Below are 16,057 nucleotides of genomic sequence, written 5' to 3'. Positions count from 1 at the left end.
ATAGAAGAAAAAGGACAAGACACCAGGCCGCCTGAGTGCGTTTAATCCCCGGCTCTCAAAAGCCAACATGGCACCGAGTCTCTACCGCGCTCTCCCCCAGTCCAAAAAGCTCTTCCTCCTTGTCGTCTCGATTGCAGATTCCTATGCGAATCTGCAAAAAACGGCTCCCGACTGCGGGCCGTTTTGTGGATCCTTGTTCGCGTGCATTTACAGCCTTTGTCAAAAGTTTAGAGCCCAAAGGATTTCTTTTAAGCGGTACATTATGACTGCTTTAACAATCATGGAATTCCTAGCCGTTGGAGAGGGCAGGACGAAAAATCTTGCCTTCAGCAAGTTTGGAAACCTGGGACTGAATTACGAGCCACGTAGCATGGCTCAAAAGTAGACCTCTTGGACTGTGAATTTTTTACAAAGACTGTACTTTGCTACTCACTTGATCACTAACCCCCTATGTATTTTGCACATAATCATTAGCATGCATTGCGTGTATATTGGTGCACCCTTTACAGGAAGAGGGCAAAATGCGTACATGCACGAAATTGTTTCAGCTTCACCGCAATATAAGAGTTTGTGCGGCGATGCACGCTTTACAGGACAGAGAAAGGAAAAATATGGGGACACAAGCTGCGCCTTTAAGGGGCATGACGTGACGTCGTTAATGACTTCCGTCGGCAGCTCACCTTGTGGATTTACGTTCGAGTACATTTACTTTGCTAGTCGTTTAATTACCAATCTGTTAATTGGGGCTCCTTTTTTCACAGACGTGTTAGAATACATTTGTAAGCTACAACATTATGTGAGAGACCGCCCGACACAGATGTAAAGCCCCGCTTTAACCAAGGCTACGAACGTCCTTGCGTGGTCTAGGAGTAGCTTGTCTGACTCGGGATACAAGGACCCGGAGAAATAGATTCTCTTTGAAAGGAACTGCCTTAGTTTCCGGCAACTCACCCGCCATGTCACGTAATTGCGTGGCGTGCAACGCACCGACCAGTCAGTGCCCAGCCATGTCACCTGCCAACTGCTACCTGCCTTGGGCAGGTGGTAGTTGACCTGAACTGCGCATGCGCCATCGCTGTGGCAATCAGCTGCGCCGGGCTCCGCAGGTGCCGGCTGCCGTTTGGTCTCCGCCGCCGCGGCGGTTACCCGATTGGTCAGTTGACTAGCCGCGCAGTGGAATATATGGATTCGGTCAGTCTTCATAGCAATAGAGGAACGAAGTAATGCTGAACACAGTTCAACGTCTGTGTCTAACACTGCTTTCATTTGCATAACATGGCATAACCACGTTAAGCCACCGCCGATTTTTAATTTTTTTTTGCTGAATAATTAACACAGACGAAACTAACGCTGACGCCGGATTTTCACGAAAACGAAGCCTTCAACACAGTTGCGTTAAAAGGAAAGCTGCACAGAAATCGTTTGCATTAGTTCCGCCGCATGACAGCGGTTAGTGCCGTGGTGCACTCTTTACAGAAAGGAAAAGAAATAGGAAAAACGTTTTAATAGTTTCGCCGTATGACATTTGTTAGTGTCACGGTGTACTCTTCGCAGGAAGGGGGGAGGGGGGGAAATTACACAAAAATTGTATCAGCTTCGCCATATGGCATTCAGTAATGCTGTGGAGCACCCTTTACAGGAAGGCAAGAAGATGGCACAAAAATTTTATCTTCGCCGCATGGAAACCTTTAATGCCGTGGTGCACCCTTTACAGGAAGAAAACGAAATGACATAAAAATTGTATCAGCTTCGCCGTATGACAATAGTTAATGCTGTAAAGCACTCTTTACAGGAAGAAAACGGACTGGCACAAAAATTGTATTAGCTTCGCCGTATGACAACCGTTAATGCCGTGGTGCACCCTTTACAGGAAGGGCGAAAACGCTTCGTGCTCTACGCACCCATGCGCAGTAAAATTGAGTAGTCATTTGTAAGAAGTACATGCTGCTTGCTGCTTTGGATGTGGATAGGGAATTACTAATTTACCTTCAGTTTTGCTTTAAGTGAGTGTCAAGCTAAGCTGGTTATTTTTGGGCACAGCACTGAGATGTTTGTATTTTGGAAGAAATTGAGACTGAAGCCAGAACAAGTAGCTTGTGGGAATTAGAAAAAAAGCAGCAGTTATTGCTCTCAGGTGCAGCATTTTTCTACCTCAAAGCTACATGTAGCACTATGAATAGACCTGTTCGTACATTTTTTTTTTAATTTTCCGTGAGCAGGACAGACTGCTTGAGTCATTACATTAAAGATTGCCACATTGCGAATCAAGTAGCATTGCCGCCTGGTATAAATAGTACCCGCGGCATACTACATCATAGAGAAATTAAATTTCGGAGTCACTCAAGCGAGACACCAGTCAAACATTGGTGTACATACATTTTACTTTCCTATTCTACTTGCTTGCATGGCTCAATGCCTTTGTTATTCAGCTGTTGGTCCCGAGGTCACCGGTTCGAATCCTACCCGCGTTGTCCGCAGCTTGATGTAGGCATATAGGAAAACGTGTGTTCTGTGCGTTTTAAATAACCCCAGGCAGTTAAACATGATTCAGAGTCCTCTAGTGCAGCACCCTTACAGCGAACAATTCTCTTTTAGACATAAAACCTAACAATTTTTTTCGCGTTTTCATGCATTGCAGTTCTGGCAATGTTGAAGTGCGGCTTATATCACAACATTTTTTTTTAGGATCCCTTGGTTCACCCTGAATTGGTTACCAGTTGCCCCACTCGCCGCCAGGACAGGATCTTGCAGCAGTTGTTCACGCTTCGGCAGGTCAGTGTGTTGCGGCGCAACGTCGGTACTTCTCGAGCAACTTACCCTTTTACTTTGATGTCTTTTATGGCACTTCGGGTCTACTTGCACGTTTACTTGACACATTAGGCCGCCTGAAAAAATGTATTTGGCTATTGCCACGATGTAAATCTGTATCTTCTTTATTTCTTTTCTCTCTCAGGGACTGCTCATCAAGCAGCGAGAGATGGAGACTCACCTGGTGAAAGTGAAACCATGATTTGATCCAATAGACTCGATCATCTACTAACCATCATGTTCGGGTCATGGTAGCTACGTTTTATGAAGAACAACCTGTGTTGCAGCCCCTCCGGAAATTTCAGCCTGTGATACCTCTCCTGACATTTTTTTTTTCCGTGAGATAATAGGAGGATAGACACGGTGACCCCAGCTTTGTTTTTGGTGTTTATTTGTGCAGAACAGTAAGGTAACGTGTAAGTTTTATGCTGTGAGGTATTTAGTCTGTTTAACCATTGAGCTTTTATATCTCAAGATGAGGCCTAATAATGCAGTCTTACATGTATTATTGAAATATATATTTTAAATTATTTGCACAGCTTTTTGTAGTTTAATTGTTGCATGGGTGTTTAACTGGACTGCAGCAAGTGCTGTGTTTTGTTTTTTAGAAATGAAAATTTTGTTGACGTGCTGTAAGTGGCTGCAGGTGGTCATTCCTGTCAAATTTTGTGTTGCTGTTGAAGAACAATCTTTTAAGAATGCTTGTGACTCTACACTTTGTTTGTTTTTCAAATGGGCTAGGCGACCTTACTTTGAAGTATTTGCTGCAAACAGTGAGTTACTTATAACTTGGGGCCAATATGTGCACTGAGATACATATTAACTTTTGGGCCGCATTGTACAAATCAAGTCAGTCTACAAATAAGATGCTAAATTTACCTTGATCACACATTGCTTTATTGTGAGCCTCTTTTATGAAGCTCTTTGCAAGCTTGCTGGTAAGGGTAAGTTCTGCCTGGAGAAATGCAAACCGTCTGCCTAATTCAGGTACTACTCTGCATTGTGCTTTACGTCTGCAAGAATCATGTGATCTATAATATAGCTCTTTTTGACGTTGCTTGTAGCAAGCCTAGATTTCAAGTAGAACGGCCATACATGGAGGGTACCACTGCCTTAATCTCACCGAAATAATATATGTGCTAGAATGATTGTATTAGCTTCCTGACGGGTACTGTAGTGTTAGTTATAGCGAACATAATATATCCATGAGCCTTTGAGTTCAAAATATCTTCAATGTGCTAGCACGTGCATATTTGAATTGGCTAATTGACTATTAACTGCAGGAAGTAAATATGTGAGCTTTGAGCCTCGTGTTGCATCACTTGCCTTTTTTTAAATTAAGGCTTCTTCAGCCACCACCTACATTATTGGAGACACTGTTTTTATGCCTTCCCTGTGAATAGTAGCAATGTATAATGAATTTTTTCTGCTTTTTGACTTGTACAGTGGTATTTTATTATACATAGAGCCTCTTTACATTTTATATATATATATATTTTCTTTTTTACCTGTATGCCATCTTGATTCTGTGCTGATTGCCTGCTTGATGAATCTTTGTTATTGATGTAGTATATTCTTCGTATGAACAATGACATAATATATTGTTCTTCCATTGTGAAATTTGTCCAGTGTATGGCTTCTTATACTTAGCACCCCATGGAAAAATCAGTTGCGGTATACATGTATAAGGGTTCGTCAAATTAAAGTTGGGAAAGCCCACTTTGTCAGGTAGGTTTTTCAGAACGTGTTGTGTTTGAGAAGCCATCGTGATGGTAGAAGTAATGTCAGAGGGCAGTACTGATTGTCATCGCTACTTCAGGTTCATATGACCAATGAAACACTAATCCACTGTCAGGTGGCCAGAACGGAGGATTGCCATGTTCATCCACTTGCCGGTGAGGTAGCAGATAGTATGATCTGATGTTCTGTAATGCAAATCGAGAATATGGAATTGAGAGTTTGCCACCTTTGGGAAGTGAACACCTCTCTCCATTACTGTGGAGAAGGCAAAAACTTTGGAACTTTGGAAGTCATTTCCATACAGATGATTTTTGGTTATATTAGTATTTACGTGAGGGTTCTGGAAACATATCTGCAGTATAGCTAAAAATCTTAAGCCAGCAGTCTGGGGGTTCAAGAAAACGAATTGCATTCAATCCAAGGTCCTTGACACCGTCTGGATTTATGCATTCAAACAGGTGAAGTGTTAAATTGATTATGCTCATATTTTGCTTGCTGCTGCCTAGTCACAAACTCGGGCAGCACCTTGTGAAGTACCGCTTTCGGCCACCACCATAGCATAGCAAGAATGGGAATTGTAGTATGCAAAACAGGTGTTCCTAAGTAAGCATGTTATCAACTGTTTTTCATTCTTCTTTATCTTTGTTTGGTTTATGAATAGTGCCCATGACAAGATGCTGCTACCCATTCTTTAGAGGCATTGCTACCTGCAGTGCTGTACAAAAGTGCTTTACAGCTTGGAGAAACAATTGGTGATCTCATACCACAAGGATTTACCGAACATAATCAGTATCACAAAAGTTATAAGCAATAGGCTGCATTTCTCTCTCGAAGCTTATTCTGCTCCATCATCTGTCTACAGTGCACCTGCCTTAGCGGCTCAATAGTTAGTGCTCTTTTCTAGGGAGCCAGAAGACCGGAGTTTAGTCCCAACTATGGCGGCCACATTTCGATGGGGGCGAAACGCAAAAGGCCCCTATGTGATATGTGACATCAGATCAAATTATGAAGATCAAGTTTATATCAGATGGTCTAAAATAATTCGGAGCTCCTCTACTCATTTCCTGATAGCCCGTGTGTCTCTTCAGGGCATTAAACCCGATAATTTATGCACCTTTTTACTTCACTCAAAATGTCACAGTCGTCACCTTAACTTGCAAGCTGTCTTTTAGGAAGGGACGCATGATAGGGAGGCTGCGCTGCCTTTCCAGTGCTAGCTGTTACTGGGAGATTTGGCAACGAGTGCGTGTTTTTTTTTTTTTTTTTTTTTTTTTTTTTATCCTAATGACCCGTACTACGGACACAGCATATAGGCAATGGGCCAAGACAGTCAGAGCTACAGGGGAAGGAAATACGCGACCATGCACGTGTGTCTCGCGCCAACTTCTGTAGCACATCTTGTAGCACAAAAAGAAGAAAAAATGTTCATTAACAAGTTCTCTTTGAAAAAATGCGTATGTCCAGAATTTCGGGGTATGTTGCAGTGCAAGTATAGCGGAGCACCAGAGCAGCGCAAGATTATGGAGGGAGTTTATAAGGATGCTGCAGTCCTGGACCTTATCTCCTAGGGCACGGGAAGAAAGTATATGGAACCACATGACTGAACTTCGTGCGACACTTATGAGGATATGAGAAAAGAATAGGTGGCCTATGTGTCCACATTAGCCCTAATTTAGGTTGGTTTGGTTTGGTTGGTGGGGTTTAACGTCCCAAAGCGACTCAGGCTATGAGAGACACCGTAGTGAAGGACTCCGGAAATTTCGACCACCTGGAATTTAATGAGCCCAGGACCGGCATTACTATCAATTTACAGCAGCGAGTGGGGATGGCACGAAACGATCCCTTTTGTTGGCCATCACATTAGACTACTGCGCCATCGCTGTAGCCATGCATCCCGTGTGCTAAACAATCTTACATTCTGTGCGTTGCATGTCCTCGTATTCATCAACAATGGGTCCGAAAACCGAAACAGAAGTGAATAAATGGGCTAACCATGACTATACTCGGTAATGAGAAATTTTCAAAGGAGGTAGCGCGTGTTTATTTTTTATTTTTTTTTTGTTTTTCAGTTTTACGACATGATCAGGCGAATAATTTGGGAGAGACGTCATATATGCGCCTGCTGTATATTTTGCCGCATAATTATAGCCGACACTCATTCTTTGCCCAGTGCTAGATTGTAACAATAAGGATGCAGTGGCATGTCGCCACCATGCCTCGTCGATCTCGTCTCGAGCTGCGCGTAGACGCGTTTCTCTTCTGCGCAAAATTTTGGGGGACACTCCGTTTTTAAGGGTGCGAAGCGACCGTGTTAATGGCTCCCGTATGCAACTCCCTTGACGGATCCACGTTCACGTACGTAACTTTGTCATATACTCCTCTCGTGCATACTTACCATACAACACTACCATGTAAGCTTCCACACTATGTCAAAGGTCACCTGACATCAGTTTTAAGCCCCGCTCTACCCTAGCCGTCCGAATGATTATCAGGCCTGACTCAGGATACAAGGGTTCCGGGTTCGATTCCCATCCCACCATTCATTTGACAGATGCGAGCTCGAGTAGCAGTCTACACCACTTTCACACTTGCAATCTATGCTACCAGCAAAACCCCTCATTCCAGAGGCATTCTCGTAATTTTTCGCTCACAGCGCTCACTATAACACGGGCGCAGGGATTTCCGCAAACGGGCGCGTCCCCTATATCCACCGCCACCGCCATGCCCCCATCATCATCCAACTTCCACTTCCACCCTTCCCTCTTCCTCCGCTACTCGCTTCTCTCTGCAACAGCATCACCTTACTCCACCTGTTACTCTCGCCCTTCTGTGGGGTGTGTCCTTGTGCTCTCGCCATAAACGTCGGCTTTTAGGGTAGTCACTCTTGTGCTCCCTCTCGTAGCGACACCCTGCAGGTTACTCATTCTTTAGCCTTCTTCGTAACCTCCTCCTCCTCCTTGATGATTGAAATATTTAGGGGAATCCCCCAAGGTGGAGTAGATTCGTAATAAGGGAATAATTACTCATTCTTTTCTTTGTAGCCTATGGCTGGGCTTGGGTGGATGTCAGTGAGTAATTACTGCCCTATTACTCCTCCTCCTCCCACGATAGGAACTCTCCAGATTCTTTCCGCGTGGCAGAAACCTTCCGGTTGCGCATTCCTTCACTATTGCCACACACTCAAAGCCACCAAGTCACCTGTTGCCTCTCAAGCTCTCCCCTAAATGCGGAAAGGCGACTTCCACTTTTCCATGAAGCCACCTGCTAGCCGTGACAGGTGGTGTTTCGCTCTGCTACTACCTGCCAGTACTGTCAGGTGGTTGGTGACAACGCGCAATCTAGAAACGGGCGCCTGTGCTTTGCTTGCGCACCAATTCGTATTTAGACTGAGTGCCTCGCTAGCAAAAAAAAAAAAAAAAAAAAAGAAAGAGAAAGAAAGCCGTATTATCTGGGGATGAAGCCTTTGGGTAATTAACGGAGGAGCCAGCTGCCATGTCTGACATCAGCAAAATAGAGGAAAATCTTCTTGTAGGGAAAGATGGCAGAGATGAAAGATTCGGATATAGCGAAATACTTGGCTATAACGGAAACATTTAATGTGATCTGCACTATTACTTAAGCGGAGTTGAAAGGGCACATGTCATTGCATTCTACCGCACCAATGAAATCGACTGCCCAAATTTAACCCCCCGATTTAGCGCCGGCAGCACAAACAAGAATAATGAGAGACACAACTGTGCTGCACGTTACTGCACGTGTTACTGTGCTAGCACGTCTACATCGCATTTATTTGAGCGAAGTAATTTTCTTTTATTTCTTGACGGGTTTCGTAGAGGTGTGGTTAGTGCCAAGGCAGCTGACCATTTTTGTTAGTCCTGAATGCACAATTTTTTCGCTGCCTCATTTTATTGCCTATGGTCGGGCCAGCAGTTATCGAAAGTGCACGTGTCTGTTGTGACAGCAGTGTTTCACATGCAAGCAAGGCCGGACTTATGGGTCAGCCCTGGGTTACACTCTTGTAAAAAAAATGTGGTTCAGCAAGAGTGTCCTATTACATTTCTCGCCTGGGGAGACAACTCCCCTCCCCACCCTCCGAGGTCCGTCCGTCCCTGCGGCACGCCTGGTAGCAGGATACCGGGGAATATATAGCAATATTTTTTTCTTTGGGACATAGAGGTAGTTATGTCGAAAGCGGTTAACTGGAGAAACTTACCAAGCGAGTCTAGCAAGAAGCAGAGCTGACGGCATCCGGGCAAGAATTCGCACGTGGCAAACTCCGCGAAGTGACAACTCAAATTGCTCCTGATTCTGCTCTTGTCGAATAACTCTAGATACTAAAAGTTTTTCTTTCATGGGCTGGCAGTACGACAGTGAGTTTAACTGCACCTCCATTTGTCGGCAGATGTGAAAATTAAGCCAGCCAAAAAAAAAATAGGTTGGTTAAATTTAATTCCTCGCGGCACGAAAGGCATAGTGTGTCCTGCTTGCTTGTCAAAAGCGGCTGAGCTGCGGCGGGGCACCCGCAATACCTGATCCCTAATTTTAATCTAAGGATTGGCTGCGCTGTATGGATTTATTGAGCGGGATGCTGGTGAGCATTATGTGTTCAAAGGCGATTGGCGTAGCCGTTAGGTTTCCCCGCAATTGTATACCTTGTTGTTTCATAAAGTTTCCTCAAATTTTGACTACTATAGAATGAGTGCGTCTCATGTATTGTGTGGTGTCACGGTTTTTTTTGTAATCCGTACTTCGATGATACCGAGGGCAGCAGGTATGCGCCCACTGACAGCAAAAGACACTCAGTAAACTTCACAACGCAGTAAACCTCCTTAACAGCTAGAAAATGTTCATTATTAGAAACTCAGCTTTATTGCAAGCTGTTCAAGATTCATTGCGCTGGAGAACGTACGGCTCAACCGCAATTATCAAAATGCTGCTTATGTAGAAAGAACATTCATACTGTCTGACTGACTCTGTCGAAGAAAAAAAAGAAAAGAAAAAAACTCTTACGCCATGTCCTCACCACTTCACTAATAGCAACTATCTTGCCAGGAACAAGATATGGCGGTTTTATCGAAATGAATCGGCTGATATAGCATAGTGGGAAGTGCTCTGTAAAGAAGTCTAATTTAGAGGTTGATTGATCGCATTTCCTGCGGGCATGTTTGGTGTTTACCTATACAATGTGGCGATATTTTAGGAAATCGATGCATATAGATTTACAGAATGGCGCTAAACCTGTGATATTATTAACGCGAAAGCGTTACTTCGCTATGTTCACAGATTTCTGTCCGCAGACCGCGTCCGCAAACCGTGTCCGCAGCAGTTGTGAGTAATTGAGAACTAGTGGATGTTAATGAGTGGCGTCAATCGATAGAGGAGGACGTAATGTTGCTGCAGAACAAATAATTAGGCCAATAAGTTAATTCGGTAATTAACAGGCAAAAGATGTAAAAGTTGTCTCCAGCAGTTGTAAGTAGTTGAGAAGTGGTAGAGGTTGATGAGTGGTGTCAATTGATAGAGAGTGACCTAAAGCTGTGTCCGAAATAATAATTAGGTCAATAAGGTAATTAGGCAATCAATTAGAGGCAAAACACGCAAAATCGTGTTTGCAGCAGTTGCGACTAATTGAGAAGTCGTAGAGGTTAATGAGTTGTGTCAATCGATAGAGGGTGATGTAATGTGAGCGAAAAAAATTAGGCCAATAAGTTAATTAGGTAAATAATTAGAGGCAAGCAATTTAACAGTAAAGGCGAAAATGGTCTCATTAGCGAATGGCTTGGCGCCACATTTGAATGCATCAAATACTAAAATAGTTAATGTCGGTGTAAATAAAGTCTTCTCACTCACTCAATTAAATCAGTCAACTAGGGTGACGTCAAAGATGTGATGTCACGCAACCTGAAGTCGAGCCAAAAAAGGGCATTGGAAGGGATTGGCGCGCAATTTAAAATAACTAAACACTAAAGTAGTTAAGGCAGACAATTAGGGTGACGTCACGGATGTGACGTTACGCAACCAGAAGTAGAGCCGAAAAAGGACAAGGGAAGGAATTGATGCACAATTTAAAAGTACTAAAGACTAAAATGAACAAGTTAATTAATGTAACGCAGAGGATGGGAAGTCACGCAAAAAGAAGTAGAGCCGAAAAAGGGCATAGGAAGGGACTGGCGCGCAATTTGAAAGTACCAAAGACTAAAATGAATAAACAAGAAGTGAACTAATGTGACGTAGAGGATGTGACGTTACGCAACCGGAAGTAGAGCCGAAACATAACATAGGGAGGGATTGGCGCGCAATTTGAAAGTACCAAAGACTGAAATGGGTAAACAAGAAGTGAATTAAGCAACTAGAAGCAACCAACAGCAGCATCCGTGCTTTCGCGTTGCTCCAGTGCAGATTCTGCAGTGTTCCTTAATTTTTTTGTTACTTTCGCAATTATGCACAAGCTTACAACCCTGGGCCAAAGCCTAGTCTCAGCTATCGACATATCTTGACGCATAAGTTCCGCATGGCGGGCATTTGTTAGCATTGTTTAAATATAAGATGGTTTGGTTTAAATATAAGGTGTGTGGCGAGTTGCAGCAGATAGGTAGCTCGATCAGTTTTACTGCGGTGCCCTTTGCGACCTCCAAGAGGCTGCAGGCTTGTTCACAAGGCTTGGCTGCGCGCATGCGCGATATCTTCGAACCTGCAACCGGATATCTTTCTAGTTTAAGGAGCCATTCCCATGTTGATTCCATTGATTTCCACTTGACTCCAACTAAAGCTCGACTGATTATCAACCTGTTCCAATCGGAATCGATAGGAAATTACTCCTTAAATTAAGCTAACCCGTTAGGATTCGTCGGATCACCTGTATGATGTAAATGTGTCGTGGCTGAAGAAAATCTCTAATGTCTACAGGATGTCAGTGATTAACAATGTTTTTAAACCTGCAATCACTCTTTAGTCTGCAGCAGATGCACATTTTCTTTTTCCTTTTTTTTTTCCCCCGGGGAGTGAGGTCTGATTTGGGGTTGCGTAGCATACAGATAGCTTTCACCCGGCGTCACAGCAACCGCCATTTTGGTGAACCTGGAGCAAGGTTAGAGTGGTGCACTAGAATACATAGCGGAAAGCTGCGTTTTTCTATGGCCCCACAGCTACCTGCTTCAGTCTGTACTGCGGAAGCGATGTGTGGTCCACCATCATGGCCAGCGTGACGTCACCTTCGTGGCTTCAACTTTAAAGGAAGCTTTTCTCTATCGGAGGTTTGCACGTGAAGTGGCGGGGGCTACAATGGCATGCGGCGCGCAACTTCTATAGCACAGACAGTGGATCAAGTGACGATGAACCGGTTAGACAGGTCTGCATCCCTCCGCCTTGCTCCATGTACACCAACATGGCGGCCACGGAGTCTGGAGTGCAAAACTGCTAGTAGCGGTGTAAATGCAGCCTGTTTCTTTTATTCCTAACTGATATGTAGTTGTAAGTTGAAATGAGCTCATTGCAACAATAACAATCGTCAATAACTCTATTAGCTTTGGCTTCCAATGTAACATCATTTAATGCGTGTACTCCGGCAAGCCGGCAATGAAATGCGCAAAGTTTTTGTTGGCGCAGCTGGGTATATAATGCAGCCTTATTGCGAAACAATAATCAGAAACGTCTTTCAGAACAGCCATACACATATGCTGTCTTCCACGTTGATTGGCAGTGACACAGAAGTCATTTTGTCCATCGAGGCCTCGTCGGGATCCACTTTTTCTTTTCCGCTTTTTTTCCCCCACGCACGCTCCTGCGACTAGCACACGTATTTGTTCACCGCGCAAAAACATGGCACATAAAATCTGTCAGTTCTGTTGGTCGGCACCACGAAATAACAGGGGGGCAAAGGTCATGCTTGCGTCCACCAGTCAGCGCTAGAGCCACCAGGCGATTAGGAGCGGCACAAATAGTTTCAGACTGCACCCGATGTTCGGCGCTGCCGTTGTGCGTCTCTCTTTTGTTGTGATTTTTCCAGCGGTGCAAGAACGGAGGTGAATTTTCCTCCTTAAGTCTTCTCGTCTTCGTGGTCGGCACTGAGTTCTAGTTCGTGTGGAATTAGAACTTGGTGCACCAGTACATAGGGTCGCGGCCGGCCAAGGCTTGCTGGTGCTGCTGTTGGGGTAGCCGCGATGCCTGCTGAAACCGCTGCGACGGTCGTTGCTGTGAGATGCGTAACGTACCGAAGCTTTGCTGGCTGCAGCTGCGCAAGAAAATCACAGCAGAAAAAAAAAGTGCAAAAGGTTTTACATAGAGTATCAATGATCTGCCGAAAAAGTTCAATCGCAATTGTGAATTCGCTTTATAATGAGGCACTTCTACTATTTTTTTTTTCGCCTTCGTTTTCTTTAGATGTTTTATCTTGTAGCTTTCTGCTAATTGCTAGACAAAATTTGGCCCCGGTCAATCGGCTTGCGTTATTTTTTCTGATTTCGGTGAGTCCTTATGTTATATTTTTCTTCTTGTTTAGAGTTCACGGCTCTCTTTGATTTTGAGCTCTAACGCCATCCCGCGAAAGTCATTCAGACGTTTTTAAGCAGTGACAAATTAACCGCGTTAATAAAAATCATCTTCAACGCACATGGGTACATGGACAGCTGGACCAATTAGTTTTGCAAAAAATAGAGTGATAGGAAATCTCGAGTGCGAAGTTAAAACGGCTAGAATTCTAATCACTACGCTTTCTCCCTGGCACACACCGCCCTCCTCTGAAAGTCACGTGACGCTGCTTTCTACGTCATGCTTTGTACTTGTCGCAAAGAATACTGGGCACGCGCCTTGTTCGTCATCAATACTCTAACACCCGTCCCGCGGAACCGCGCATTCTCAGTGTAACATTGATCAAAAAGAAAGATGTTCGCTGGTGACAAAGGTAAAGTCTGTGTCCTGTGCGGGGAGTGCACACAGTCTTTGGTTTGCAAGCTACTCAGTTGCTCGAATTGCCCAAATGATCATGACGTCTCATTCTGCTCTGGACATTCAAAACGCTCAAATCTTTAATACTCTCTCAATGATGCCATTGTTAGGCCTTCCCGTCTGTCCATCTGTCGTGGAAGGTCTGGCTGTATTAAAAACGCACGAAGAAAAGAAGATAAAATCACGTCTTTTATTATTTTATATAGAGTATTTCGACACGTGACACCACCTGTTCAGGAAAATGTGCTTACTTTGACGCGTCGCTTGGTATGGTTCGCACAAGAAGCGTAGAATGCGGGCTTTCCACTTGGTACGGCGGTGGTGGCTCCATGTGTGGCATTGGACCATTGTAGTGAAGCCCGCCGGCTGAAAATATAAGGAAAATGGGGCGTTTGCAAATGAGCTTCGAAGTGTTCTGGTAACCTTCATAGTAAGCTAATATTAGGAGCCAAGTGATCTGCTTTCTTTAGAGTTTCAGTCCTTTTTTTATATTTTTCGTACACCTGTTTATTTGCTTTATGATTTTATTTGTCCACGAGTCAGCTGTACTCGTTCCATACAGCGCCTTACCCGGTTTACGATCGAAGATGCGCGTTAGTTACAACAAAAAAGAACTGCGGAAAGCATGTGAAAAACTCGATAATTTCTGCGTCATTGAACGCTTGGAAAGGCGCACTTCACGTACGGAACATGCACTGAAAGGAATAAGCAGGATTGACATATCACCAAAGAGGGAAGATATATGCGCCCCGTGGATGCCTCAACATCAAGCATAGCCTGAAGGCGTCACACGCCCTTTCATTTGAGCGCACAGAGAGCGACTATTCTCTTTTAACTTAGCAGCTTCCGTAATGCCGCACATTTGCATTACAGTGTATAGCATTGAACGTGAAGAAACGAAGGATATTTTTCGTGCTCATACGTTACAGTCGTACTAGTCTATGCAAACCAGATCTCATTTTCATATCAACGGAGATAATGGTGAGGGGATTGCCATTAATAGCATAGGACTGCCACTTTCCCATGCGGTCTTAAGTTATCCGGAGCCTTCCACTACGGTATCCCTAGCTCATATTCTGAGTCGCTTTTGGAATTAAACCCCACAAACCATAACCACTTCCTCACCAAGCGCGTGCTTGGCAAGCGGTGGCCACCATCTAAGCATAGGGCACAAAGCAAGAGTGACCCGCCTTCCAGCTCCCCTCTCAGAGCGTCTCCGGAATATTGTATCGCGCGAGTTTGGCGGTCAGAGGAGTGACTCTGAGCACTATCTCTTCTTTGTTGTGGGAACGATCGTTTCTTGCCTGGTATAGCAGGCCGATATGGTAGGGCGAGGGAGTGAACGCGAGCTGAGAGGACAGAAAATGGGGAACCCCGTGCTACATGCTCCCGTCCACTTACCGGGACAGGGCGTGAGGAGCCCACTGAAGCTAGAGATGTCCCGCGGAGGAGGCGGAGGCGGTTCCAACTCGCTGAAGGGCTCCGAGAGGGCGCCGCCGCGCTCTGAAGCGTCGTGCTGGTGGCAGCTGCCTTGGCCGACGCCAGCGCCACCGCCTACAACACCCGTGGGCACTGTGCCGGGGGTAGTAGCGCCGCTGTCATGCCCCGAGAAGGAGTAGGTGTTGGCGCTGGAGCTGCCGCAATGCATCCTGTAGATGGGACCTAAAGAAACCGAAAGGTGGAAAGGAAAAAGTTGTGACATCCCTACAGTGCATTTAGATGTCTTGCTTTGCTTTCGGGAACCGAGGGTTGATGGTGAAAATCAAAGCTATGCTACTATCATACGGAACAAGGGCATACTCGCTTATTATTGCTATTATACCGGTTGATATGAAAGCATGCAAGCGCGCAAGCAAATAGACTCTGGTTAGAGTATAGGCACTGACTTTTGAATAGGCTTCTATTGTATTCAAGAACGCACAGCGCAAAGAAGTATGGTCGTAGCCTACCGCTCAGTTGTGCGTCTGCAATATTCTCCATGTTGTGCATTTATATACAGTACAATCCGGCGTTTTTTATTTGACAAAATAGAAGAAAAATAAAAAAAAGGCAAAATGAACTCAAATGTGCCTATATGCCTCCAGTCCTACCCCATCATTTCCCAATCTGAAGTGAAACGCAATAGCTTTATTTCCATCAAGGACTGCAGGTACATTCTGCGATTTCTTCATTTTTAGAGTCATGAAATTTGATTTATTTATTTATTTTTCATTATGGCCCGCTGAATCTATTTTACGTGCCTCCATGCCAGCACAGCAGCTCGTTTCCTCTGACCTCTACCCGCAGGACCTCACAACATAGCGTACGTACAAGCTTCGCAGTGAATTCTGTGTTCAAGAAGCGGGTCAGATATAAAGACCATAAGCGTTTGAAAAGCGCCATAACTTAAAAAAAATAAAAAAAAAAAGAATTGAAGGCCATAAATGTACAAGGGGCTCTTGATTGAAGTATATGGGCGGATGATTGCTGTAAGGACGAAGCTTTCCTCAGCGGTTGCTCTTTTGCTTCAAGGGGTGCTTATACCGTTCGCGGAGCATTTGAAGAGGTTGAGTAAGTGCGCATAGCT

The 16,057-nt window shown here is 44.5% G+C and overlaps 2 protein-coding genes across 3 annotated transcripts in view; one reads left to right on the top strand and one right to left on the bottom strand.

Moving 5' to 3' along the window:
• Positions 1–4,428, top strand: part of LOC146207385 (uncharacterized) — a 33,875-nt gene extending 29,447 nt beyond the window's left edge. Inside the window, exons 15-16 of the mRNA XM_084587036.1 lie at positions 2,686–2,772; positions 2,954–4,428. Of these exons, the coding sequence (XP_084443162.1) occupies positions 2,686–2,772; positions 2,954–3,010 (144 nt within the window). The 3' untranslated portion in view covers positions 3,011–4,428. The remainder of the gene's footprint in view (positions 1–2,685; positions 2,773–2,953) is intronic.
• A 7,458-nt stretch (positions 4,429–11,886) lies between these two features.
• Positions 11,887–16,057, bottom strand: part of LOC146207384 (uncharacterized) — a 76,275-nt gene continuing 72,104 nt past the window's right edge. For both annotated transcript variants that reach the window (XM_084587103.1, XM_084587102.1), the window contains exons 5-7: positions 14,893–15,153; positions 13,743–13,857; positions 11,887–12,778 (exon numbers count right to left, since the gene is read on the bottom strand). In XM_084587103.1, the coding sequence (XP_084443229.1) occupies positions 12,634–12,778; positions 13,743–13,857; positions 14,893–15,153 (521 nt within the window). In that variant the 3' untranslated portion in view covers positions 11,887–12,633. The remainder of the gene's footprint in view (positions 12,779–13,742; positions 13,858–14,892; positions 15,154–16,057) is intronic.

The sequence above is a fragment of the Amblyomma maculatum genome, chromosome 1 (assembly GCF_055883805.1).
Source record: "Amblyomma maculatum isolate TAMU_Amacu chromosome 1, ASM5588380v1, whole genome shotgun sequence".
Taxonomy (NCBI): Eukaryota; Metazoa; Arthropoda; class Arachnida; order Ixodida; family Ixodidae; genus Amblyomma; species Amblyomma maculatum.
Note: the sequence above shows the minus strand (reverse complement) of the source record. Positions and strands in the feature narration are given on the sequence as shown.